We start from the raw sequence: 27,746 nt of genomic DNA on the forward strand, positions 1-27,746 counted from the left end.
CACAATAAATCACTTGGATCTGCATTTTTCTGATACTCTTGCATTTCGACTGCTGCCATTTGTGCATCAGCAATTTTAGAACCCTTCTGGAAGCATTCTTCTGCCTTCTGCCGATTGCCAGTGACTGTGATCACTCCTCTAGGACCAGGCATTTTCAACTTGAGATACACGTAACATGGTCGAGCCATGAATCGTGCATACGCCGGCCTCCCCAAAATAGCATGATAAGCACTCTGGAAATCCACTACTTCAAATGTCAACTTTTCCTTATGGTAATTCTTTGAATCACCGAAAACCACGTCAAGGGTTATTTGGCCGAGTGATTCAGCCTTCTTGCCAGGGATGACGTCGTGAAAGCTCATGTTGCTCTCACTAAGTTTGGACATCGGAATGCCCATCCCCTTCAAGGTTTCAGCATAAAGGCCGCTACCACCATCCATTAGCACTTTGGTCAGTCGAGTGCCTCCAACAACTGGGTCGACCACCAATGCTTGCCTCCTAGGGGTGGCTATGCGAGCAGGGTGATCAGACTGGTCGAATGGGATAGCTGTTTGTGACCACTTCAGGTATGTTGTCGTTGCCGGAGCAACCATATTCACTTCTCTGTTGATCACTTTCAGTCGACTTTTGCTCTCAACATCAACAAAAATCACTAGGGTGGAATTGACATTGGGAAAACCGTCATCTTCCTCTTTGTCCTCATCCTTGTCTGATTCCTTTTCCTTCTCATTAGGTTGTTTCTCTCGGAATTTCTGGATCAGAACTAGACACTGTCGAGTGGTATGCTTAGGATAAATCAGATTACCTTCTTCATCCTTCTTAGTGTGAATGTGACATGGCAAATCCAACACATCATTTCCGGCTTGATCTTTCACTTTCTTGGGGGTCCAGGGCCCCTTAGGTTTCCCTTTAAATTTCCCTTGAATCACTGCCGCAGCTTCACCAGGTCCTGCCGGCTCAGCTTTACGCTTCTGTTTCCGATTGGAATTGCCTCCACCAGTGTCCTGGCCGACTGGTTTGCTCTTTCCACTGCGGAGTCGATCCTCTTCTCCTCCATTAGCGTGCTGAGTGGCTATTTCCATCATCCGAGTCAGATACATATCTCCCGTCCGACCGAATTTCAGAACCAGTTCTCGATACTTAACGCCTTCCTTGAAGGCACAAACTGCTTGATGCTGGGACACATTTTCCACTGTGTGATGCAAAGTGGTCCACCTCTGAATGTAATCTCTCAGAGTTTCATTCGGTTTTTGCACACAATGATGCAATTCTATTAACCCTGCTGGCCGCTTGCAAGTACCCTCAAAAGTTCTAACAAACACTCGGGCGAGTTCCCCCCAACTGAATATACTGCTAGGTGCTAACTGAGTCAACCACGCCCTGGCCGAGCCTTCCAACATCAGAGGAAGGTGCTTCATGGCCACTTCATCATTGCCGCCACGAATCTGTACAGCCACTCGGTAATCCTCAAGCCAAGTGTCTGGCTTGGACTCACCAGTGAACATGCTGACTCCAGTCGCCAACCTGAAGTTGGGAGGAATCACCGCGGCCCTGATGGCTCTGCTAAAACATTCTGGACCTGAAACATGAACTCTGCTGCCAGTCGGGTGATCTCTGTCAAGGCCCTCTCAGTGTGCTCTGTTCCTGTCAACTAGACCTTGAACGAGAATAGATCTCGCATCAAAGCCTGGCTCCCTTGGGTCGACTGGTATTCTTCGCTCGCCACTGTGAGGACGTCTGTCATCATGTTGCCGAGGCACATATGATCCACTCCTCGGAGGAGGTGTGGGCACTCGACGACGGTCATCACGGCCGAGTCGGTGATCATACTGCTCGTGGTTTCTATACTGATCCTGCCGGTGCCCGCGTCCCTCACGCCGCGGGGGCGATCTTGGGCTGTGGGCCGACTGAACTGTATCTGCCATCACAGACCTGCTATGAATCCTATTCCGCGTCTGAGACACTGCTGTGTTCTGCTCTCTGGCTGCCCGGAGTAAGGCCCGGATCTGCATCAAACCTCGACCAGCCTCCGACTGGGAACGCTGAATTGACTTTGCTATACGGGCTGCAGCAGTGAGATTTTGAATCGGAGTGCGGTATACCTGAGGTTGAGGCGGAAAAAGCTGTCATCGACTGGACTCAGGAATCCGCTGCCGAGCACGCTCGTCGAGTGCATGCTGAAGGTTCTCCAGTCGAGTGCGCTCAGCCATGTTGGCCAGGCGCGCCTCCTCCAAGGCCCGGGCCTTGGGGGTTTCTCCAACGATGGGCATATGGAGTGCATCCGTATTGCGGCGGCGAAGCTCTTCCCTCTGCTGCGAAGAAAGGGGTTCGGGGCGGTACTCCTCATGGATGCGTGACGGATCGCCGCCACCATCACCGCCGTCGTTGCGGGGGAAGCCAGGAGGACTACGTGGTCCGTCGACCATCAAGACTTCAGCCGCAGGATTGCTGCTATCACACTCGGATGCGGTCTCGACGGAGCCAGTCGACAGGTCGAACATGCCATAGAGAGTTTCGTCGGGCTCGATTGCCGCGACTTGTGGGGTGGCCGACTGACGGGCCACCGCGTGTCTCACCCACCGCTGAAGCCGCGACCGACCGGATCGCTTGCGTTGGCGAACAGCGGGGAGCGAGGACACCACAGGAGCCGACCGATACTGGGTCGACGGCTGCCGGAGAAGGACGCTGCGGACGCACGCGCGAAAGTGCGTCGCCCCCCGGACGGGGAGCGCCTCGACGTCGAGGGGAGCTTCCTAAAGCCAGGCGGAGTCGTTGGCAACGAAGACGAGCGCGCCGAGACGGATCTCGCGGCCCTCAGCCAATCCACCGCCGGAAACCATGATGATGGGAATCGAAAAAATCGCAACTTCACCAAAAAGTCGCTAAGACACATGCCCCACGGTGGGCGCCAACTGTCGTGGTTCTAAGACTGACAGTAGAATGGGGGGTAGGTATGAGGAGGCAAGATCCCAGCAATGGTGAAGTTGTACACACAAGATTTACGAGTTCAGGCCCTTCACGGTGGAAGTAACAGCCCTACGTCTCGGTGCCCGGAGGCGGTCGACTGGATTATATGTGTGTGGAGTTACAAGGGGTGCGAACCCTTGTCCCTGAGGAGGGGGGTAGCTTATATAGAGTTCGCCAGACCCCTCCCGCCCTCAGTTACACAGGGTTTAAGGTACATAAAGATGGGGCGTTTCTGGTAACGTCAGTAATAAAGTGACATAAATGTCCATTATGTCTACAGAGTAAACGCCCGACAGTTGCCATTCAGAGTGACTTTAGGTCTCCTATCTGTCGAGTGATTCCTGTTACGGTCGAGTGAACTTGAATCTTCCGAGTGGAATGCTTCTAGTCGAGTGGATGATGATATCCCTTGAATGCTTCTAGCTTTAGGGTAATCTCCTGGGGGAGGGTGTCTAGGTCAGTCCTATGACCCTACCCTGGGTACATAGCTTCATCAGCGACGGCCCCGGAGCTTGGCGGTGGTAGCGGGCGCTGGGCTCATGGTTGCGCTCCGGCGTGTGCAGGCGGCCGCGGCTCCCTCTCCGACCCGGACGACGCGGGGGGTGGCGGCGGCCCGGCGTGGCCGACGATCTGGATGTCGTATGGCCGGCGGCTCCCTGGTCTGCCGGAGATCCTGGGGCATCATCATCTCCAACTCGAGCTGCTTCGGTTCGTGCTAGATCCGGTACAGGGAGATAGTCGTCATCTCCCGGTGCTGGCTACATGGATCTGGTGGCGACGGCTGGACCCTTGGTCTAGTTTTCGACAAAGAAGGCGGCGGTCCGTGCACAAGAAGCGGATGGAGTTCTTCGAACAGAGCTAGGTGAAAACCTGCTCCCTTCTTGAAGGCATCGCCGTGGAGAAGTTCTAGACTACGCTCTGCTACCTCCGGGGGAAACCCTAGATCGATAGATCAGAAGACGGCGGCGCGTTTGTGTCGTTTGCCCCTTGGGGGCGTCTTTCTTGGAGGTGTACACGGACTCGAGGGACCAGTGGACGACGTGTTTGGTGGAACGGTGCTTCATCATGCACATGGCGGTGACAGATCTCGATGGCTTGGTGCAATGGAGATTAGGCGTCTGATGTGCGATGATGGACTCGCGCAGGAGGGTGACGCTGTCTGGCGTCATGGTGGTGTCGACGGCAGCTAGACCGGGCAAGGTAGATGTAGCAGTACATCACTGAAGATGGATTGGTGGCAGGTGGATGCGGCGGCCTCATACCCAGCAGGTGTCCTGGTTGAGGAGTGCGTCGGACTGATGGGTGCCCCATACACGGCATGCGTCCTGGTTGGGACCTCAGGTCTTAGATGTTAGGTTTCGCTGCGAGGTCTGTTTGGTATTAGGTCCAGACTATCAGCATCCCTTCGTCAACTGGATAGGAGTAGCAACAAATGTTGTCTAGACGGTGGCTTTAGTCTTACGTTGTATGACTTTATAAGGTCTTGTGTGAATAATTAATAAAGTGACTGCATGCATCATCCAGATGCAGAGGCCGGGGGTCCTCCTCCATTTCTAAAAAAAAGACAAAGGGAGTACAATTATGGGACAGAGGGAGTACAATTTAACATCATCAACTAATTGACTTCGGCTGATACAAAGGAACAAGGAACACATAAATTAGATTATACAAAATAGAAATTACATGTCCAGCTGATTGTGCACGCACTGCTGATCTGCAATGAGTAAGAGTTTAAGGATTGGAGCAAAAGAGGAGGGTGAAGGGGGCTCCTCGAGGCGAGAGCACCAGCCGCCTGGACACAAGTTCAATCGCTCCCGGAGATTTGATGAGGGCGGCAGCTTGTTAACGAGGGTTTTTTCTTTGATCAAGCGAGAGCGAGACGATATCGATGATCTGGGCGCTTGGTGATTTTTTTTAGAACTACTTGGCGATTCTTATTCTTTTAATTGCAAAAACCGTGGAAATGGACTGAGATACCTTTTTTTCTTGAAATGATCGGCTGAGATACCTGTAGGTATAAGGCCTGAAAGGCCTGGGGGTGGGTTTCACGAACAATAAAAAAATTGCTATTGGATGTATACCTACTAGATGGGCCAGGCCTAGTCTAAGCCCCAATGACGGGACCTCCTATATGCCGCATATTGCGACGAACAGACGAGGTTTCGCACAGGAAGGAGGTCGCTGACCTGGGCCGGCCCATTTGCGTGACACGCGTTTATAAAAATAAACAAAAAATACACCTGTACCTGGTGGTATTCAATCCACCTATCACCAGCTTAAACGCTCGCGTTCCTAGCCACTCTGATCAGACGACTTCTATTGAAGATCTACAGCGCGACACTTAAAGAAACGAATAACAACGGCAAAACATAAAGGAATAGCTCGCAAAAATTTCCCAAAAAACATGTTTTAGTGGGACCGAACACACCTCCCTTGAGAGAACGATGTCACTACCTGGGCAACTTTAAAAAAATCGAAAGAGATTTTCTTCCCACAAACGTAAATTGTTTTTTCAAAAACTATTTTTTTAACAACAAATGACAAAATTTTAAAGACACAATCATTTGTCGGGAAATCTGAAAAATAAAATAAAGGAGCAATATTAAAAAGATCTTTTTTTACTACTAACAACTATTTGAAAAAATGCAAACGCTTTTTGAAACAGAAACAAATTTCGGAAATGCGAACATTGTTTTCAAAACAAAAACATTCTATGAAATTTCAGAACATTTTCTGAATTACGAACAAATTATGAAAATAAGAAGATTTTTGAATTATTGAACAAATTTCACAAAGGAAAACATTTTTTTAAACTTTCTGAAAGTTTTTTAAATTTTAAACATATTTTGAAAATGAGAACATTTCTTGAAACATGAACATATTTTCACTTGTAACGAAATTGACATATTTTGAAATATCTGAACATTTTCTGAAACTTTAAACAAATTTCGAAAACAAGAACATTATTTTAAATTCTTGAACATTTTTAAAACGTAAACACTGTCCAAATTTGGTAACACATTTGAAAAAAATGGAACATTTTCAAGAACAGGAACATTTTTTGAAATTCGTGATCAATTTTTTTGGACTGGGATTTTTTTTAATTCCAGAACAAAAGTTGAAAATACGAACATTTATTAAATTCATGAATAATATTTGAAACTAGAACATTTTTTGAAACATCTAAAAAAAGAAAACATTAACATTTTTTGGAATTTATGAGCAATTTTTGAAAACGGAAACATATTTTGAAATCCCAATATTTGTCGTAAATTTTGAATAAAAATTTCCGAGCTAAAAAACAAGAACATTTTTCAAATTCCCAAACAATTTTTAAAAATGTGAACATTTTTTGAAATTATGAAAGTTTTTGAGTTTTCAATGTATTTTTAAATCACGAACAGGTTTTGAAAATTCGAAACATTTTTTAAACATGAACGTTTCAAAAAAAGAAAAATAGAAAACGAAATACAGAAACAGAAAATGAACAGAAAAGAAAAAACAAAAAAAAACAAGAAACACAAAAACGAAAAAAAAGGATAAGAAACCAGAAAACATGAAAACCAAAAAGAAAACAGGAAAACCGTATAGGAATAAAAAACCAGTCAGGGAACCTTCTAGAAAGTTCCCAAAACCGGTTGGTTATCAGTGGTAAATTGGGCCGGCCCATATTCTAGCACTGCGGTCGTCCCCCTGTGCGCCCCGTCGACACTTTGACACAGTAAGCGGCGAATAGGATTTTTCCCCCAATTGCCCAGACCCCATTTCGCGACGCGCCAACTACTTCTGGCATTAAGCGAGACGAAGGAAAGATCTCTCTGAAGCCAACGCAGTAACAGGCTGACCCATTAGCTCCCGCTTAAAAGAAATCTACTACTACTACTACTACTATAATAATAATAATAATAGTAATAATAATAATAATAATAATAATAATAATAATAATAATAATAAAGCACGGAGTGCTTCTGCCCGCTTAGAGTCGCGCCATGTTACAAAAAAAATCCTTTGTTTTCTTTAAATTAACCACAATACACGTTTAAGATATAGCCGAACCGTTTTTTGTATTTTTTTCATAAAACCCCCTGACGTTTCAGGTAACGAACCCACCGTCCATATCTAAGTCATCTGAATCTTTTTTTTTTGTTTTAAGAGAAAACCCTCCGACTTTACGGTTAATCAATCCATAGTTTATCTAAAACAAAATAATCCATATATTTTATACCGTAACTCCAATTTTAACATGTTATGTATGAAATTTGATTAAAAAATGTGTAGAATCAAAATATGATATTATTTTTAGTTGTTAAATATTTCTAAATATTTTTTTGGTGCAAACTTAATCTATAGTACATGGTCCATTTTTCTTTCGTACTGGCAGCGATCCGGGGAGAACAATATATTTCTCATCTTATTCCGAGCGAATGTGCGTGCGCGCATGAGAGAGAGAGCGAGAGAGAGAGAGAGAGAGAGAGAGAGAGAGAGAGACGCCTTAGGACTGGCCATATTCAAACACATTTTCATCCTGTGAGCATTGAGGCCACCATCAGCAACACGCATGTGATGTCATGTGAAAATAAATGACGTGGACCTATTAGGGTCTTGAGTCATGATTATTGAGTTAAGAGCGTGTGTTATTTTCTCCCCCATTGCAACAAACGGGACTGCTGATGCCACGGCCGTACCACCGCGCGCCGATGATCTTCCGGTTGCAGCTCTTGGCGCTGAACGCTTGGCCGGTCTGGCACGTGCCTTTCCACCGTGCAGGTATAGGTCCATACCTGGCATCAAAGCTTGATGATTCAGGCCATATGCCTACAACAACACCGGCAGGCATGGATCAGCCAGTATATTGTAGATGCATGTCACGTCTCGGACTATTATTCATGAGCAGCCAAAGGCCAGAGGTATCCTCCTTTCCCAAAAGACATGTAGAGTCAAATGTGAGATTGCAAACCTGTATCAACCACACCGATGATAACATCTTCACCATAATTTGCTTTTTTTAGGAGGCCCAGTTGTTCTTGTTGGTTGTTATCATAGCCAAGGCCAAGGAAGTCCCAGCTCCGAGTTGTGTGCACTTGATGGTAAGTGTTAGGCTCCACACTGATGACTTCCGGCAATTCTACACTTGGAACATGTTTCTTAGTTTGCACCCATCAGGCAAGACAACATGTTCATATTTTGTTTATTGAATACCAATTTGCATCAAAACTTATCTAGTCTGATGTACACTTGGTATCATCATGCTATTAGTGTGCGTGTGTTTTATAAGAAAAGTGCCAGTCAACATGTTGCGTGATTTCGTCTTAGATTGATTGATTATTACCTGCAAGTGTCTCAGCTTGAGACTCGGTGAGCATTGCTGCAAAACCAGAGAATCCGTGCTTGTAGCTGTAAACTATCGACTTCAAGGCTTCATCCTTCCTGTTTCAAGGAAAACAAAGTATGAGTAATCACTTGTGTTTTGTGGTAGTTATCATGATGCAACTTGAGCTAGCATCTAGTACCTCCCAAAAACAGAGGTTAGTAGGTCATGGTGTGACGCGGTGACCATGGATGGATTATCATGTTTCTTCTCCCCCATATACACAATGTAGAGCTGAAGCAGATTTATGAGGAAGTTATCAAGAAACAATTTCGAAACAAGCCGAATAAATAAAAGTAGCTAGTAAGCACAGAAAAGCAAATCAAAATTTTGTATACGATGAAGCATCAATCTTACTGCTTTGCTGGATGCATTAGCCGAAGGAGACATCACCAGTAGTAACAGAGCACAAGAGAAAACTGTCCTCAAATCCATGTCTGATTTCAAGAATACTACGATGTAGTTGTTGTCTCTCTTCAGGGTAAAATGTCTGCTCTCTTTAGTTTGTACGCATATATAGCAGCCAGGGACAACCATGGATGTGGTGCAACATATTAGAACAGTTCAGACGAACTTGTTTGTGTGTTGTAATGCGCATGCTTTGATCAGGTCTACCACAAATCAAACAAACTACTCGTATATAAATATTTTGGTTTCTGATGTAATTTCTACTACCAAACAAGCTTCTGCTGCTCATTGGGCATAGACGCAGGATGTGTGGGTGCTAAATTAATAGGTCTCCAGTAGGTTTTACGTAAGAACTAGAGTTGACAAATGTGATAGATCTGGTAGTAATAGACTTCCTACAAATAGAAACATTACACGGGCAAAGACAAGGTTAATATGTTCGGCTCATACGTATCTCCAACTGGAAAAATCTCAAGGACGGCGACACTTTCAAATAATTTGTGCTGACGTATATGCTGATGTGATCACATCTATAATTAAGTGAGTTTTTCTCAAGGTGTATATAAAGTGTTACTCTCTTTGAAACGTTCCAAGGTAAAGTTTTTCTTGGCTAATCTGTTTCTCCAAATGGCAAATTGACAAATACGATAACTCTCTCGATCAATATGATTTGACGTATCATGGTTGGTCACCTATATATTTTTTGCGCCATTTACTTCATGAAGACGTCATTGTTGGAGTTCACACAGTTTGGGTCTTGCCAACATGAGGGTTGATGTTGATCGTTGCTGCCGCATCTTGTTTATTGCTGTGGCATGACTATTGGAGGTCATTTTTTTTACTTTTTCCATTTTATTACTTGGCTGTATGTAACATTGCTGTCTCGACTAGCTCTTCGCATTATGTTGCTACAGAGGTCAAATGTACCTGTTATCATTTTGATTTGAATATATTGCCTTTTTATTAGAAAAGCACATGTTGTGAACCCCATTTTCACCTCTCCACTATTTGCGCCATTTATATTTTGTATTTGTTAGGTAATCTTGTCTAGCAGGTCAATTAGTTAGCTTCTAGCTAAGTTGATTAGTCCGGCTAGGAGATGTCTTGGGTATGTACGCTTGTAGCAAGTAGTAGTCCTTGTCCTAGTGTACGGTTAGGAGTCCTGGTCCGTGAAGATTTAGGCATTGTGTTTGAGTCGGCTTGTGCTAGCCAGTTCGTCCAGGATGACGCATATGCGTGTATAGGGTGACAATTGTAACACCGTGTAGAGAAAACAAAAAAAGGAATAAAAAGAAGGGGCAGGACATGTGCCCTTGGCCAAAGTTTTCGTGTACGCGTGTTCGTCCTGATTTAATGTGATCGATCCTGTGGCGAAATCCCAACAGTATTTACGATTGGCCTCACGAGGCAAATACATATTTTGACTATACAAGATCAATACTCACTCCGCCACCATATAATTTCCGCGATTCATCCTATTGCCCCTGCCATGGATCCATGGCCTTCAACACATTTCTAGCTGACTTCAATGCAGTAGCCACGAACCCCCGCCATGGTTTGCTATATATTTTCCCCATTTCCTTGTTCTCCTTCCTCCTGCCGCCTCTGCAACGGCCCAAGAGCCTTCTCTCCAGCCCCTGCAAAGTTCCCCTTCACCACCGCCATGACCTCCGCGACAGTGGACAACAAGATTGGAGTGGACAAAGGTGATGGCGTAAGACTGGCTTGGGAGAGGACGAGTCAGCTCAATAGTCGCCATCGAACGAGCTTCCTTCAAATGTATTTCTTGGGGTGAGTAGTAGGAGTACACAACTCAACAATTCTCCTCTCGCTTTAATTTTAAGCAGGATGCAGCTAGGCAAGCGACTTCTTGGACTTCACTACCTCCTTCTGCTGCAACTTGTGAATCTATTAGGTCAACTAGATTGTCTTGTTCAAGTATTTCAACAATGGCATAACAAGTCAATCACCTTCAGAGGGACCTTGCAGCCAGTCAGTATGTGTGTACTAGTAGGAGTACTAGTACTAGTAGCTGCCTGGAACGATGAATGAATTAATTAGCTAATTAAACAACTCCACCAATCCATATGTCCGGACGCGTGGATGCGCTCATCTAGGAGATAGTTAATTAACATTCCATGTGTGCATGCCTTCGATGCATCATATGGGTTTGATTAGCACGAATACCACTAGAAGTTTTTCTCGTCTTTGCAGGAGTTTCTTGTGACGGATTTATCCACAGAGTGATAATTTAAAGATTCCCTTTATAAAGGTTATTATACAGAGATTGCTTTGGAGCATTTTCGAGAACTTTGAGTCCAACTGTTTTACTAGCACAATACTAACAAGAACTTAACTCTTTTATTTTTGCGGGAATAACAAGATCTTAACTAACACACTCGTTTTATTGTAACAACACAAACGTACATTGGACAAAATCAAACACTAAAAAGTAATATGAAAACAACAATTAGCACCCTTGATAAACTTGCTTGAGTGTAAACATACTTAACGAGGGTATCTTGCATGGAGCGAGAACTCTTCTTCTTGGTTGTATAGTCTGCTCACTTCATCCAAGCTTGTACTTCTTGCAGTAGATGGATAACTTGTTTCAATATAGTTCTCCTCATTCTGAATGGCTCTTGAATCAAATAGGGGATGCTCCTTGGTTGCTTGGAGGCCTTCGAGTGCAATCTCTAGTTGCCTCGTGGTTGGTCTCTCCTCTCCCTTTAATTTTAAGCAGGATGCAGCTAGGCAAGCGACTTCTTGGACTTCATTGCCTCCTTCCGCTGCAACTTGTGAATCTATTAGGTCAACTAGATTGTCTTGTTAAAGTATTTCAACAAATTGCATAACAAGTCCATCACCTTCAGAGGACCTATATGTGATTGGCATCTTCCTCGTAAGCAACTCAACAAGAAGAACTCCGAAGCTATAAACATCACTCATTTCTGATAGTCGTCCTGTGTAATAATACATAGGATCAAGATATCCTATAGTTCCCTGCACTGTTGTTGCTGTTATCCCCGTCTGATTTACAGGAATGTACCTTGACGCACCGAAGTCAGATACCTTTGTTGTCAAGGCATCATCAAGAAGTATGTTGGAAGATTTGATATCTCTATGTATAACAGGGATTGAAATAGCAGAATGAAGATACGCAATGGCTTTGCCTACTTCACATGCGATCCTGAGCCTGTCTCTCCAAGGTATTGATCTTGGTGACGCATGATGAAGATGCTCACTAAGGATTCCATTGGAAATGAACTCGTAGGCTAGCAATGGGATTTCGGTCTCGAGACAACATCCATGAAGTTTCACAACGTTCCTATGATTGATTTGTGATAGTATGGCAACCTCATTTATGAACTCATCAATCTCTCTTTGAACAACAATATTTGACTTCTTGATGGCCACCACATGTAGATCTGACAATATACCTTTGTAGATGGTACCATGGCCTCCTCCACCGAGCTTACGAATTTGATCAAAATTGTTTGTTGCCTTGTCTAGCTCGTTTGGAGGGACAATCATCCTCTCTCCAATATCAGACCTATTGGATATGAGTTGCTGCAACAGCTGCCCACGATTTTGATTGAAGAACTTCAGTTTTATCCTTTCAGCCGTGTGATGCTTAAGCTTGCGGATTATTAAGATTCCACCGAGAGCCAAAAGTATGAGGCAGGGGACAACAGAAACTGAGATACCAATGATTAAACCTGCAAGAAAACCCATACATGTATCTTCGTTAATGTTCTTCAATTATAGCAAATATAGACATATGAATATAAAGATTATGGTTGCGGCACACTGTATTGATCACCAGGCTTCCTACTACTGGGTGCATATATTCACTAAAACTAGCACAAAAGTAAATAAAAACTTTGACAAACAAGTAGTTGGTAGTACTGACGAACAACTTGAAATAGCATATATGACAAACTTGTAGTTTGGTCAGCCGCGGTACTCACCTGTGTTCTTTACACTCTTCATGGACTTGATGCAACCATCGGGTCGTCTAGGGTTTCTATGGTATCCTTGTGGACACCAGCAGTCAAATGATCCCATATTATTGACGCACTCGCCGAAACATCGGTTGTGTACTGGGTCCTTGCACTCGTCCATATCTACGTACATAGAACATACAACACGCTGAACATGACATTGAAATAGGAGCTACATAAGGGTCCGACTGCATAAACAGTGGATTGAAAATTCACAATTCATCAGTGTGGGCAGAGATGTACAAAAATAAAGATTGAGAAACATATGTACGAAAAAGAATTAATTCAAGTCCAGAATATAGCAGAATAATTACGCGGAAAAGCATGCATGTATACATGATAAATAAAAAAGCAAGGACGAAACAAAACACAAATTTACGAATGAATGTGGGTGGGTTAGGTACGTACCTTGGCATCCCCCGGTGACGTAAGGGTTACCCTCGTATCCATCAATGCATTGGCAGAAAAACAATCCCCACCGATATGGTTCGCATTTGCTGTGTTCGCTAACGGAGGCGTTGCACCTAGCGGTCTATCTAGATTCAACAGACGAACCACCCGGTTGGGCAGATCCTGTGCACCGAAATCAGCCTTGACGAGGAGCACGGACACGGGCAGGTCGTCGTTGACCGCGCTGCCGTTGCCCAGTCGTGTGACCTCCACGTTGTAGTACGTTTGGGCCGTGTCGATGGTGGCAACGCAGTAGCCGGCGCTGTCGTTCCGGACGTCGTCGGCGGTGAGTGCACGATGGCCGTCGCAGTAGGAGGAGCAGCCGACGACGTAGCTGTTCCCGCGGCTGATCTCGGTGTGCAGCGTCGCCTGCACGTTGCACCCCACCACCACCAGCTCGGGGCGTAAGGTGCCGAGGTAGTCGGACTTAGACGACAGCGTGTACTGGAAGATGCTGTGGCTGTCGAGGCGGCCGCCGCCCCATGACGCTCTCTTCACGGCGCCGTAGTCGTCGGCGCTGAGGTTCGACCTCGCAGGGCTGAAGATAGGTGGCGTGACGACGCGCACCGTGCTTAGTTGGATCGAGATCTCCTCGACCTGCTGGAAGACGCCGCCCTCGCCGAGGAGCAGCCGGGGCGGCTTGCCAGGGCGGGTGGTGTTGTCGCAGGTGAGGTTGAGGCCCGTCGCCGAGCACCTGGCCGGGCCGAACCCGAACGGGAACGGCACACTCACGTTGCCGCACCTGGTCTCGCACCCCGGCTTCCCTATCATGGGCTCCAGCCCAGCCGGTGGCCCTCCGGCTCCTCCGGCAGCGGAGATCAGCGGCAACAGCATCGTGATCAGTGTCGCTGCCGCTGCCATCGCTACTACGGCCGAGGAGGACACGGTTATCTGTGCCATTAACTAGTTGATGGACTGATTGGTTAAGCTACCGTTGGCATCCGCCACTCCGAGTGTCTGTCTACAAATCAAGACACATGGTTGTGCGTTTGCCACTGCAGTGTTCAGTTCCGGATCTCACCGGCCTACTACTGCATACTCTCTCCTTTCCGGTTTATATGGCTCAATTCAAAAATCTTACCAACCAAGGTAGATGGTAAGTGATGAAATATTTTTTGTAGTGCATCCAATTAATGCTTTATTTTCTTAAAAAATTATGTCTACCAATGCATTAATTACAATGCATGCATGCATAAAATACATGCATTGGTCAATTTTCTCTTAATACTTGCATGCAATGATTTAATGCACCTTGGAATCTGAACTTGTGATGGGGAACAATCAAATTGAGCCTAAAATGGAAAAACTAAACTTTCGAGATAAACCCTATAAGACTAGTCACAATGGGTAGTAACAAAGAGTAGTAACATTGCCCATATTACTACTCTATATTACTACCTCTATAATGGGGAGTAACATATGTGTGGTAACATGCAACACTTTATTTATTAGGCTATAGACTCATCTTGCCTTGATATGTGTGATGTTACTCATACTACTAGTAACTACTCCCTCCGTCCCATAATATAAGAACGTTTTTGACACTACACTAGTTTAAAAAACGCTCTTATATTATGGGACGGAGGGAGTAGCTATGTTACCACATGTCTCTCTTTCTTCATTTATTGCTTGCCACATCATCTATTTTATCTAAATATGTGTGATGTTATTACCTATGTTACTCCCACCGGAAAGAAGGGAGTACTGCCACTGCCCGGCTTAGTGAGCCAATTAAGCACAGTAAATATGAGACCGAGTGACTACGACGCGCCTTTTATGTAAAAGACTGCAGTCTGGGCTAGATCGAGTCAATATACGAAGGTGCTCAGGAAGCTGCACGCGTCAGAATCTTGCTATTTTTTATCTGCGGAGCGAGGGAAAGTGGTCGATCTATGCCTAAACTTTTCCAGCGTGCTCACTCCCGAGTATCTGGAGACCACATGGGCAAATCTCCAGATGTATTTCTTTGCCAATACTTTAGTGGTGTCTATGGAGTGCAGTTTTTCCACTCAGATATAGCTACTTCGAAAGACTCACTTCAATTGTTTCAAAGCTGCAGTTTCTTTTTTTTTTTGCGGGAAAAGCTGCAGTTTCAATTATTAAAAAATGGCCCATTTGAATTATTTCAAAATATTCTCATTTCATTTATATTATTATTTTGGGACGAATTTTAGTTTCATTAAGTTTTGATTAGAATATTACAATAAAAAAGATAGTTCAGTCATTTCAGTACCTATTTCAATTCCAATTATCTGAAATATTTCACAGATCACACATTTCAATACTTTCAATATTAGTTTCAACAACTTCATAAATAGTTTCAATATTTTCTATTTCTGTATATTTTTCAATAGATTCAACTCTATATGTCGGCAACAATTTCATTTATTTTTCATCTAGTGATTCAAAAAAGTTAATACATGTCATAAATTTCTAATCTATTTCAATTTCACTTATTTGAATATATAATACACCATATATTTAAATGATCACACTATTCCCTTTGAATTCACACACTCCCTCCATTTACATAAAACCACTATGGAATCTACATTTTGCATCTATACAAGCCACAAACAGTACTAGCAACCTGTTTAATACTTGCATGCATGAAGTCATAATTAATGACACTCAACTACTTCCTCCACTCCGTTTTCTTGAATGCATGTGGTGTATTAATGATCCCAGTATGCGAATAGAAAAGCTGGGTTGCAAAACATGTATTGGTTTTACCTTGGTACCTATAATTTGAGTTTCCAGCCATGTATATAAAAATGGCGGAAGTATTTTTTCACCACTTAATTCACCAATCATTATATTCATTTTAGTAACAAATGGCATATCCATTTTAGTGAAAATTGTGAAAGACTTTAAAATATATCCAGTATTGGTCATGTTTGAAAGTCCCTTTTGTCGGGATTTAAACTATATAAAAAAATTAAAAAATGGAATTCTGATTAAAATATATGAAGCATCTAAACATCACTAAGAAATAAAATGCTAGCCTTTCTATAGAAGACAAAGGAGAGAAAATGGGAATATTATATATTGACCATGCATACCTTTATCTCGCAAAATCTGAGGAATGAGGGTACAGAAATACCTAAGATTTAAAATAAGGACACCAATGCAATGAAACTCCAACATTGGGATGCGGGGTGAGCTGGACTCACCTTATTCGTTAGTTGGGCACCGATCGATGTTGGTCTCATTACAAAGAACTTTTTCAGGTGTAGCCAGCTACATTTGAGAGCAGAATTCTGGACACGGTGACAATTGGTCTGTACTATCTCACTTCTAAAATAATTTTGGGGATTAGTGCCATTATGTTTACCAAACGTGAAGTCTGAGCAATACGGGTGGAATACATGTCTGAGACATGAACAATAGTAGCTAGTTAAGTTCACCACAAACGTAACACAGTTGGATGTTAATAAAAAATCAGGGACACTCGTATTGCTTATTTTGATTATATTTAAGTGTTTGGCCCATGGTTGCATAATTCAAACATTTATTTTTCTCCCAGAAAATAACTAGAAAGAAGTTACCGTTTTAATGTATCAAAGTATACATATTATCTCCAATATCTGTTGGAGTATATATTTGAATCGTATAAAGCAGAAATTCTGCCCAAAATATTCAAATGTTAATGTAATGTACACTTTTTTTATTAGTAGACGCAACTGATAGAGTGCCTAATATGAACACACACAAAATACCACACATTGTCATACACATACTCCCCTCAAGCCCGCATGCATGTTTTGTATTTTTTACTAGACTGATGATTTAGCATAATTGGTTTGATAACAAGTATGATACATTAATATAATTTGAATAGCCTATAGATTATTCTTTTGCACCTTTGACGTTTCTCCATGATTCCACAACTTTCACAACCACCTAGAATCCATCATGAAGAAACCACCTGTACTAGACGGCAAATATTAGACTTGTTCCTAGCCTCCCGGCACAAGCCCAACTTCTGAATGCGAGGGGAATCGGTGCAGGTGGGAATAACTTATTCAAGACAAAAAAACTTAAACTTCCAACTGACATACAAAGAAAAATTCCAATCAAACTTATCTAGCATTGACTATCAAATGTAAATATACTACTACAACCTATCAAAGAAATAACGATGTCAATGAATTGTTGACAAATATTTTCTATCTTTATTTAATGACATATGCCACTGAAAACAGTACACCAATTTGATATATGGCATTGCTAATTAACTTCATGTATTTGATGTATGCAACTTCCCACTACAAAGACAAATTGTAGGAAAAGTGTCACAGTCAAAACTTGGAAAATTGATCGAAAAACACTTGACAATTATCACTCTTCGATTTTCATATATTTAACTTGGTTTCTTTCATATATTTTCATTTAAGAAAACACAGTATCATGTTTGCCGACATGAATTTGTCAGTGGCATGCCGAGTGCACCCAAATATTAATTCCAAAGTGAGATTGTCCATGTATTTCTTTTATGTATTTAAGAATGGAAACTTTTAATAATACAAAAAAAGATGTGTATAAAGTAAAATGAAAATGTTTATTCTTAGGTGGACATACTTGCTAAAGAGGAAACATTTATTTAGTTCACCTTATTATGAAACTTAATTTTCTATACTATTGAAAAATATCACCTAAACATCACTTGGCCAATGCTCTCTGCAAGACTAATTGTAGTTTGAAAAAACAATACACTATGTTTCTCTTATTTAGAAAATTATCGTGGTTATAGATATGTTTCCCTGCATGCATGCACCATCTTATTTAGAAAAACATTTATCATGGTTATAGAACTATTTTTGTTTCAATAATGTAAATGAGACATTAACTTTGTTCCTCATTCATTCAAATTTAAATATATGGCCCTCACAGTTGCGTCTGTGCTAATCCTGCATGCATACATACAAGAGAATGATCCCCACTATTTATAATTATCTGCTTCCACACTATTGCAGTCGTTACATTTACTAGCTTGATCCACTAGCAAGTGTTTGATCTACGTATGAGATTGCTCTACCATGCAACATGCATTAGTGCATTCTCAGTGGGTTTTAAATAACATTGCATTTAATTGTGACTGCACCAAATGCTCGGATGTCTTTTGGATTTGTTTTCTGATCAGTTATAGTCGCTGCATCTTGCGCACGCGTGTACACTTGCGAAGGAAGAAACCAAGAAGTAAACAAACAGGCATCTGAGGCATGCATGCATGTGTTCTGCATGCATAGCACCATCAGACTTGAGATAATCCATGCTTTTGGGAAAGCAGCGCGTATGGCAAGGTGTGTACCAAACGCACGATGAGTTTACTAACATAACATCCACATCGTCCCATTGAAAGCAAGGTAGCTAGCTAGCATCTTGTTTGGTACTAGTCGTAGTATATTTTTGTTAGCTCTTGTCACTTTTTCTGGTTTTTGTTTGAGCGAAAGCTCTTGTTAGTTATGAGTGGCATCCATGCATGTGGTAGGTGAGATCGGAACACACTAGCTGCTTTTGCATCAATATAACTGAACTCGGATGAGACCGGCCGGGCAGCACACATGACCATCTCATTCTCGATCGGAGATCATGGCCATCATAGCTCCAGCAGCACTGGTAGTGATAGTAGTTGTGTCGCCGCTCGCCGCCGGTGGAGCAGCACCTCCGTCTCCGGCTATCGGGATGCCAGGCTGTGACACCACCTGCGGCAACATCAGCGTGCCGTACCCGTTCGGCATGGGGCCGGCCAGGTGCTACCACTCGCCGGGGTTCAACCTCACCTGCGACAACACCATAACGCCGCCGCGGCTCCTGCTCGGCGGAGGCGGCATTCTCCAAGTCGAAGGCTTCATCCTTGAGATGTCCATGGTGCTCGTCAGGCGCACCCCCGGCGACATAAGAGTGGACGCCGACGACGGCAGCGGCTCCTTGTTCGCCGCAGGCCTCGGCAACGCCGACGAAGGTGCCTACATCATGCTCCCGGACGTCTGGAACGAGCTCGTCCTGCTGGGATGCAACGTCCGGGCGACTCTGCTGGTCAGCAGCGGCGGCGACAGCGGCAACGGTACCGTCGTCAGCGCCTGCTCCTCCTTGTGCGGGGAAAAAGGCCACGGGCCCTTGAGGGACGTGCCGTCCAGCCTCGAGAGCAGCATGCTGTGCACCGGCGAAGGCTGCTGCCAGGCGCCTATCGTCGCCGTCAAGGCAGCGGCGGTATCAGGGTCCTCCTACTCCGTGCAGATCGAGTGGTTCGGCCGGAACAACCGCAGCGCCGACGAGGAGCGGATGCCCACGCGGGTGTTCGTCGCCAACAAGGGGTGGTTCGAGAACAAGAAGGTCTCCAGGCAGCTCTTGTATCCCAAACGGTCGCCGGCGAAGGATGTCGCCACGGGAGTACCAATTTGGCTGAGCTGGGAGTTCGGCCAGGATCCTTCTCGTAATCATCGTCATAGCAATATCTCTTCTTCTTCCACCGTCAGGTGTGATGATGATCTTACACAAGTCGGCTATACGTGCTACTGCAAACAGGGCTACCAAGGCAATCCCTACATCCCCGACGGATGCCAAGGTTCATTTTTTTTCCCGGCGTTTCATTCTGAATTTACATATTAGACCTACATGCAGTTTTGTTATATTAAATTTACAGTTTGTCTAATTCACATCTAGATGTTTTTTAAGGATGTCACATCTAAGCTCCCACAAATATATAATGCAACAACAAGAAACAAAAAAAAAGGAAAAAATAGGTCACAAACAGAGTGGACATCAGCTTAGATGTGACATAATTATGTCACATCTAAATGTGTCCTAGACAGACCCTTGAATTTATACCATGGGTTTGTTTGGTGATACTATTTTTTCTCTATGAGAAATACAGTACTAGTGTAGATTTAATGCTCACAACATCTACACACTGAAAGAGAAGGGATGGAAGGTCTGAAATAAATCCATGAAATGTGTCGAGTCTGGAGCACCCCTGTCAAATTTAAGACTTGAGTCTGGGTGGATTGATTTTTTCCACAAGAGGAACCTAACTAACCATCTATGCTATGCTAGATCACATATTTAGTGTTACTAATATGAGATTGCCTGATATAATTGATATGGTCGGGTTCGTATATAAAAGCACTATTCAATAATACCGACTTTATATGAGATATTCCCCACATGTAGTTAGACTAATCATTAATCAACATTAAATATTCAAGAAAGTATGTACATGTCGGAGGTGAGTAATTTTTTTGAGGAACTTTTGATTGATATTCTTTTTAAGAAAGACTAATATGAAATAAGCCTGAAATTGTTCCCTTAATTTTGTTTGCGTTGCAATCGTACAATCTGTAGATATCAATGAGTGTGAGCTGCCAGAAGACTACTGCCCTGGTGGCGTATGCACAAATACGATTGGAAGTTTTGACTGCGGGTGTCCGCCTGGAACCCATGGCAACAATTCCACACCCGGTGGCTGCGTCCCTTTCATCTCTGGTAATTATTTTCTTGGTCAGTCGTGTCATATAGTACAACTAACGACATACTAAGATACTTATTTTTCTTGAGATGGCTTTATTTATATTATTATTTTTAAATTCAGAAGCGCTTCTTATTTCTGTGTAATATGAAATTAGTAATACAACAGCTGCTTGCTTGCAGAAGCTGATAGGTGCAGCCCGTCCTGCGGGGAAGTACATGTGCACTACCCATTCGGCGTCGGTCCATCCCACTGCTACCGGCCAGGCTTCAACCTCACCTGCGACTATCCCGGCAGCGGCAAGCCACCACGATTGCTGCTCGATAGCTACGGTGCCTTCCAAATTCAAGAAATCTCGATCCAGAATTCTACACTGCGTGTTACTAGCTCCGTCGCCACTATCGAAGCTGAAACGATAAATCCTTACTCCTTCCATTTCAATAATTACTTCAGTGAAGGAGGCGACGCACTCTTCTCTCTATCCACCCGCAACGAGCTCGTCCTCTCAGGGTGCAATGTCCAAGCAACATTGTTGGGGCCTGGTGACGACCCGACCATCGTTAGCGGTTGTGCCACATTCTGTTCCGACTCTGATATGAACGCAGGGAGGGTGCCCATTGCAAGCCATGCCAGTGACAAAAAGAGTTGTTACGGCATGGGTTGTTGCCGGGCGCCTATATCTACGTCAATTGATGGCATGCCTGACATGCTGAGCTTCAAATTTGCTGACCCTAATAGCGTCCAGAACAACTCACAACCCCCATATGCATTGATCGCCGAGGAGGGGTGGTTTGACAATCGGCTCATCTCCGACCAGCAGATCCATGCGCATAAAAGCAAGTTGAGGTTTAAGCCTAATGTTCCTATCATTCTTCAGTGGGAGGTGTTGCACCCATCTGGCTTACCCAACGCCAACATGAAGTCACTTCAAAAATGTCCCACGGAGGTAGCCGCCAACATTTGCAAGAGCACGAACAGCCACTGCAAACCAGGGAACAGAGGTTATTCTTGCCGGTGTCGCGAGGGTTACCACGGCAATCCCTATGCCCCCAAGGGATGCAAAGGTTAGCAACGTACATGTACATTGGCCACTTATATGCGCACGTTAATATAATTTATACATTATGTAGTTAACTGAATTTGACTTTTTTTCTTTCTTCTACAGGTGGCCCCGTGACACTGAAAGGTGAGCAACTTAAGACAAGGACGAATACTAGTATTTACTAGTCACATATATATTTCTATTTAATTTACTCAATTTAATCCGGTTCTTCTCACTATTATAACACCATTATTGTGCTGATTTGCGTGTTGTTTGCTTAGCATGTCTAGGCACACGGTGGATATAGTATAGTTACAATAATAATTTCATTATTTTGCATGTGAATAGAGAGATTAAAGATCCATATTCTTTTCAGGTATAAGTGTCATTATAGGAGTTTCTTGCGGGATGGGTCTCGTGATTTTGGTTCTCGCATCACTATTTGTTTCCAAGAAATTGAAACATCGGAGAACCCATATGTTAAAACGAAAGTTCTTTGAGCAAAATCATGGACAACTGTTGGAACAGTTGGTATCTCAAAGAGCTGGTATTGCAGAACAAATGATCATAACCTTGGAAGAGCTAAACAAGGCAACACACAATTTTGATAAAGATCTTGTGGTTGGCGGTGGAGGGCATGGTACTGTTTATAAAGGGATTTTATCGAACCAACATATTGTGGCCATCAAGAAACCAAAGAAGGTGATTCCAAAGGAGATTGATGAGTTTATAAATGAGGTTGCCATCCTATCACAAATCAACCACAAAAATGTCGTAAAACTCTATGGTTGCTGCCTTGAAACCGAAGTCCCCATGTTGGTGTATGAGTTCATATCCAATGGGACTCTTTATGATCATCTTCATGTTGAAGGGCCAATATCATTGTCGTGGAATAATAGGCTGCGGATAGCCACAGAAACGGCCAAGTCGCTCGCCTATCTTCACTCAACTGCGGCAATACCTATCATCCACAGAGATGTCAAGTCTGCTAACATACTTCTGGATGATACTCTCGTAGCAAAGGTAGCCGACTTTGGAGCTTCAAGGTACATTCCGATGGAGAAATCCGGGTTAACAACAAGAGCTCAAGGTACAAGAGGATACTGGGATCCTATGTACTTTTACACTGGACGGCTCACGGAGAAAAGTGATGTTTACAGTTTTGGGGTTGTCCTTGTGGAGCTGCTAACCAGGAAGAAACCATTTTCGTATCTGTCCTCAGATGACGAGAGTCTTATAGTACATTTTGTTACCTTGTTTTTAGAAGGAAATTTGCTCCAGATATTAGATCCACAAGTTATCCAGGAAGGTGGCAAAGAAGTCCAAGAAGTCGCCGCTATTGCAACATCATGTGTGAAATTAAGTGGAGAGGGTCGCCCAACCATGAGGCAAGTGGAGTTGACGCTAGAAGGCCTCCGTGCATCCGAGGAGCATGTTTTAGATAAGGTAGTGGCTAAAAAGGTTTACAATAACAATATCAAGGTAGGCGTTCAATCTAATACATTAGTTAGAAAAGGTAATGAGGGGTCGACCAGACGGTATAGTATGGAAGAAGAGTTCATACTATCTGCAAGTTATCCTTGGTAGTCTGCTTTACAAGGGACATAATTATTCCAACTTAGTGAAATTGTGTTCAAGGAAAAGATTTCTTATGTTGACTCAACAGCTTTGTTTTGATGTATATCCAGTTATCCAATAGTACCTTTGTGAATTTGTGCTCAAATCAAAGACTGCATTTGCAAGATCAGCAGCTTTGTTTTGTTGTATATCCAGTACTGGTGTTGTTGTCCACGAGCGATGAGCCAGTGGTGAAAGGGCATTTGAAAGACCAAAGGACTTAAGTAGTTGTGGGTTCCTCGAAAAAAAAAATGGTTCCGGCCGTAACGGTAAAATAGTTAGTCCCCGTACTACATGCGCATGTGAGCCCATGTTCACTCATTGAGACAACAATCACGACATGATCTCTGTACATACGCTTTCTTCCTTAATTTATAAAATAAATCAAATGCAATCTTTCTTCGCGTGAGAAACTCCAGTACGGAATCTTCTGTTTTTACGACAAAAACTTCCGATCTATTGATCAAACTTAATGGCCGGAAAAAAACACGAGAAGTAACTAAAATTACATCCCTCTCCGAAGACCACCGAGACGACTACAAGAAATGAAGCGAGCCTAAGGCGCGCTGCCGTCATCACCCTTTCTCACGGAATCGGGCAAAGCTCACCGGGTCGCACTGTTACTCCCTCCTTCCCATAATACAGTGGACATTTGTTTTACGAAAGTCAAACTTCACAAGATTTAACCAAGCTTATAGAGAAAATTATCTGTACATACAGTCTCAAATATGTACCATATGAAATATATATCAGTGTGAATGAAATGGCTCTAGTATGGTATTTTAGAAGTTCATAAATTGTTCTATATTTTCGGTCATGTTTTACTAAATTTACTTCCAGAAATATTTTAGTAGACATTATACTCTGGTATCAAGGGAATACATGCACAATGTTTTATCCTGTTAGTTCAATAGAAACATCCTAAATTCATGCATGCATGCATATGGGATCAAATAATTTTATTTTACTTTCGGAAAAGAAGGTGAGAAGCCCATTTTTATTAGTTAGAGCATCTACAACCACCAGCCGTGCAGATACAAGACCTATATCTCCGTTGCATCCATGTATCTGAAACATGAAATCTCAAATCCATTCTAGCCGTGCAGATACAAGACCTATATCTACGTACATATCTAAATGACTCATCGTCAGAGATGTCCACTATATCTCCGTTCCTGGTTCTAGGTAGATGGGCAACTGTGGCAGCTCCATCGCCTGCGAGGCTCCAGCTCGTCCTCAGACGAGCTAGAGGCGAAGAGCTTGTCGAACTCAGCCTCTGCTGTCAGATGAAGAGTCTATTGGACTCCACATAGGCCTCATTATGCATGGACTCAAGGGTGGTGGTCTGCTCCACTACCCGGGCGACCTTGAACTCCGCCATGGCGTCCTCCTTCGCGAAGCCCGCAATGGCTGCTCCTCCTGCCGCTCCGCCGCGTCGTCCGCTTTTGGATCCTCCTCCTCCTACATGGGTTAGGGGTCATGCGCCGCTTCCGGCTGCTGCTGCGCCTCCTCCTCCCCATCCTTTGCTTCCTCCTCCTCCGGCTCTTGCGAATCTGGAGGCAGACCAACATCGACAAGAGTGGCGCGCCTGGCCCGGATCTCCTCCTCGTGCTGCTCCCGGCATTCCATCGTCAACATTGCATAGGTGGTGATCCTCTGTCGGGCCATGACTAGTGGCTACGGGGCGGATGGAAGCTGGCGCCGCGGATGGAAGGGAGAGGGAAGGAATGGGGATGGGCTAGGGTTTCGTTGCCGCCGTGCAACTTAAATAGACGGGCTTGCTCTTTCGTTCGGCACGATGGAGCGGCGCCACGCAGCACCATGAATGCAGCTGCACCGAGAACTGGATGTGGCGCCCATTGGACTGCCTTATCCACATGTTACCGCGTGGGCCCTTGGTTCAGTCCGACGTGGCGGGCGCGTCCAGACGCTTACGGGCATCCCCATATCTTCCCACATTTAGGCTCGATATAGGGAGTGCCGGTCAACAGGTGTTTGAGCCGGTTGTGGGGAGCCCGTTTGGGAGCTGTTTTTTCCATTCGATCAATGACCGGGCAACCCACCCAGACGTTTGGTTCGGATGTGGATGGTCTGGTAATAGATGCTCTTAGGTTCATAACAAAGTCAACATTATAGGATATGAAATTAACATGTACGACTAAGTCGACTTGTTCTGCAACATTGTCTTTAAGAAGGATATACGTCTTTGAGTCAAATGCATAAAACCACCACAGTGGTGTCAAATTGAGAAAAAAATGCACCACGTGCAATGCCTGACAATGGCAAAAAACACTCAGGGTAAATGTTAATTTCTTTAATGATGTTTCTAGCTGGCTATGATGTTAACTCGCTCTTCTTCCTCCTCGTGTATCTCTCTCTATGGCATTACATCAAACATCTCATGTCCATCAGAGAAAGCCATGGTAACGACATACCCATCACTGCCCACCGCCGAACAAAATCCGTATGTTAATCCCCTATTTTCTCATGTGACTTGAATCAGGGCTGTCTCCAGGAATTTGGGGCCCCGGGGCGAAATGTAAATTAACCCCCTAAATTTTAAAATGCATGCAATTCATGAATTAATATAAGTAAAGCATGGCATCATTCAGTTATAAAACTTCATGTATGTGTTAATCAGTAATCTGTACAAAATTTAGAAAGATATCAAATAGCAATTAAAAAAAGCAAGGATTGAAAAAAGATCGAATCTCAAAATTTGAACGATCAGCTACCTTGAATAATCTTTGATGCACGAGCATCTATGTAAAGCCTGTAGGACAAAGAAAATCATTAATGACCTATCTGTCACAAGCAACAGAGGCAATTACAAAAGTAAACATCCTTGCTTATTGTTAGTATAACCTAAAAGCCTAATCATGCACAACATATCAACTAGTCAGGTGGAGAACAAAAATCCCTAAAAAAAGGTGGAGAACAAAATCTGCCGAACTAGTCACATAGGGAGGAACAAATTCCGTGGGCAGGTGCCTGAATTTACTGGAGAACGAGAAGTACAAGAAATCTAAATTTCAACAAATCTGCTTAGGAGGGAACGGACTGGCGGCGGATAAAAAAGGATGGCAGAGGCAGACGATCTGATGATCGGGCGATCGGGCGCGGGTTGTTCGTAGCTTTATGGGGGCGGAGCAGTATGGTAGTCGTCTAGCTGATCATGCGTGTGATTGCCGGCGAGCGGCGGGCGGGGGATTGCAATCGTCATCACGCAGCGATGAGCGATTAATCGGTTACAGAGGAAAAGCTAACAGGGATCGGGCGTGGGCGTATGGGGCTCGGGAGATCAGCAGGTTTTGCTGTTGACGGGCCTTCCTCTTCCCTCGTGGGTGAGCACATTTGGGGCCCCAAAAATTTGGGGGCCCTGTGCGGTCGCCCAGTTTGGCCCCCCTTGTGGACGGGCCTGACTTGAATTCACGACAGGAGAAAACAGGAACAAAGGATTATTTACCATGGTGACTAACTGTGGCAGGATCGACGGGCCACCCACCACCTGTTCGTGGCCGGCCCCACAATCTCCATATTCAGTGATGCACACGAGGACCCGGAGGTGTCTTACAGTGGCGCGTCCCCAATGGGATCTGGGGGTGGTGGCGGCCTCCTCTGACGGTGCAGTGTGCACGCCGACGGTTGTGGGACCGCAAGAGCCGCACTGCTCAGCGACCAGATGGGGAGCGTCACCTCATGCGAGCTCAGGTACCCCTCTGAGCAGGCCAAGGAAGGAGGCGGCGGCAAGGGCATGGGCTAGGGTGAGGGGTGAAAAGTGGGAGGATAAAGAGAAAGAAGACCACTCAATGCCCGCATTGCAGCTTTTTCGCTAACTCGGCATGTTGAGCGAGTCCGACCAGCTAGGAAGGTGATTAAAGAAAGGGCAGCGCTAGGCGCCGGCGCGCGGGCCCAAATTTGGGCCGGTCGCATGCCAGCCACCCGATTCAGTAGGGTCAAACGCCCGTACACACCGCACGATCTGTTTCTCTTCCTCCCCCGACGCCATCTTTTTGGAGAAAAACTCCAACTGCCATTGACGATCGACATGCCCCGCCTCGAAGCACCGCCCCCCGATTCGTCTCGCATGTTGCTGCCCTCGCCGCCGGTCGCCGCCTGTCAGTGTGGAACGACACCTATGGGATCACAAGAATCCCTACTACTGTCGCCGGGGTGCAGGGTTGTGAGAAGAGCAGGATTAGTAATCAACACAAGTATCGTTTACCCAGGTTCGGGCCGCGAGGATGCGTAAAACCCTAGTCCTGCTTTGGCGGGTGTATTTCAGAGAGTTCTTGTGTTCTTGAGCTAGCTACGGGGTGTAACGAGCCCAGAAAAGCCGAATCCTTCTCCTGGTGGCCTCGGGCCTCCTTTTATAGGAAAAGGGGTCGCCACAGTGGCACACAGGAGGTGGAAAGGTAACAG

The 27,746-nt window shown here is 44.4% G+C and overlaps 2 protein-coding genes and 1 long non-coding RNA gene across 3 annotated transcripts; 1 reads left to right on the forward strand and 2 right to left on the reverse strand.

Moving 5' to 3' along the window:
- Positions 1-10,303: 10,303 nt before the first annotated feature.
- LOC123125461 (wall-associated receptor kinase 2-like) lies at positions 10,304-14,058 on the reverse strand. The gene is made up of 6 exons (XM_044545949.1): positions 13,156-14,058; positions 12,715-12,895; positions 11,611-12,462; positions 11,312-11,568; positions 10,714-10,779; positions 10,304-10,411 (listed from the first exon to the last, which is right to left on the reverse strand). Exons 1-6 carry the CDS (start codon positions 14,056-14,058, stop codon positions 10,304-10,306), a joined length of 2,367 nt encoding a protein of 788 aa, XP_044401884.1.
- Positions 14,059-18,768: 4,710 nt separating this feature from the next.
- LOC123125462 (wall-associated receptor kinase 5) lies at positions 18,769-23,418 on the forward strand. Its single transcript, XM_044545950.1, has 5 exons — positions 18,769-19,765; positions 20,542-20,682; positions 20,848-21,729; positions 21,831-21,851; positions 22,084-23,418. Exons 1-5 carry the CDS (start codon positions 18,790-18,792, stop codon positions 23,292-23,294), a joined length of 3,231 nt encoding a protein of 1,076 aa, XP_044401885.1. The 5' UTR covers positions 18,769-18,789; the 3' UTR covers positions 23,295-23,418.
- Positions 23,419-25,542: 2,124 nt separating this feature from the next.
- On the reverse strand, positions 25,543-27,172 carry LOC123125464 (uncharacterized). Its single transcript, XR_006461416.1, has 3 exons — positions 26,791-27,172; positions 26,060-26,097; positions 25,543-25,876 (listed from the first exon to the last, which is right to left on the reverse strand). It is a non-coding gene; the product is annotated as an uncharacterized lncRNA (long non-coding RNA).
- Between the last annotated feature and the right edge of the window lie 574 nt (positions 27,173-27,746).

This window comes from Triticum aestivum, chromosome 5D (genome assembly GCF_018294505.1).
Source record: "Triticum aestivum cultivar Chinese Spring chromosome 5D, IWGSC CS RefSeq v2.1, whole genome shotgun sequence".
NCBI classification, from domain to species: domain Eukaryota; kingdom Viridiplantae; phylum Streptophyta; class Magnoliopsida; order Poales; family Poaceae; genus Triticum; species Triticum aestivum.

What these genes read in the sequence shown, in the direction of transcription:
- LOC123125461 (XM_044545949.1), bottom strand. Translation starts at nt 14,058, where the DNA reads ATGGCAGCGGCAGCGACACTGATCACGATGCTGTTGCCGCTGATCTCC. An exon ending in CGTCACCGGGGGATGCCAAG is followed by an intron (nt 12,896 to 13,155) that starts GTACGTACCTAA and finishes TGTCATGTTCAG; the next exon opens with CGTGTTGTATGTTCTATGTA. An exon ending in GAAGTACAAGCTTGGATGAA is followed by an intron (nt 10,780 to 11,311) that starts GTGAGCAGACTA and finishes TCATCGTTCCAG; the next exon opens with GCAGCTACTAGTACTAGTAC.
- LOC123125462 (XM_044545950.1), top strand. Translation starts at nt 18,790, where the DNA reads ATGGCCATCATAGCTCCAGCAGCACTGGTAGTGATAGTAGTTGTGTCG. An exon ending in CATCCCCGACGGATGCCAAG is followed by an intron (nt 19,766 to 20,541) that starts GTTCATTTTTTT and finishes TACAATCTGTAG; the next exon opens with ATATCAATGAGTGTGAGCTG. An exon ending in CTGCGTCCCTTTCATCTCTG is followed by an intron (nt 20,683 to 20,847) that starts GTAATTATTTTC and finishes GCTTGCTTGCAG; the next exon opens with AAGCTGATAGGTGCAGCCCG.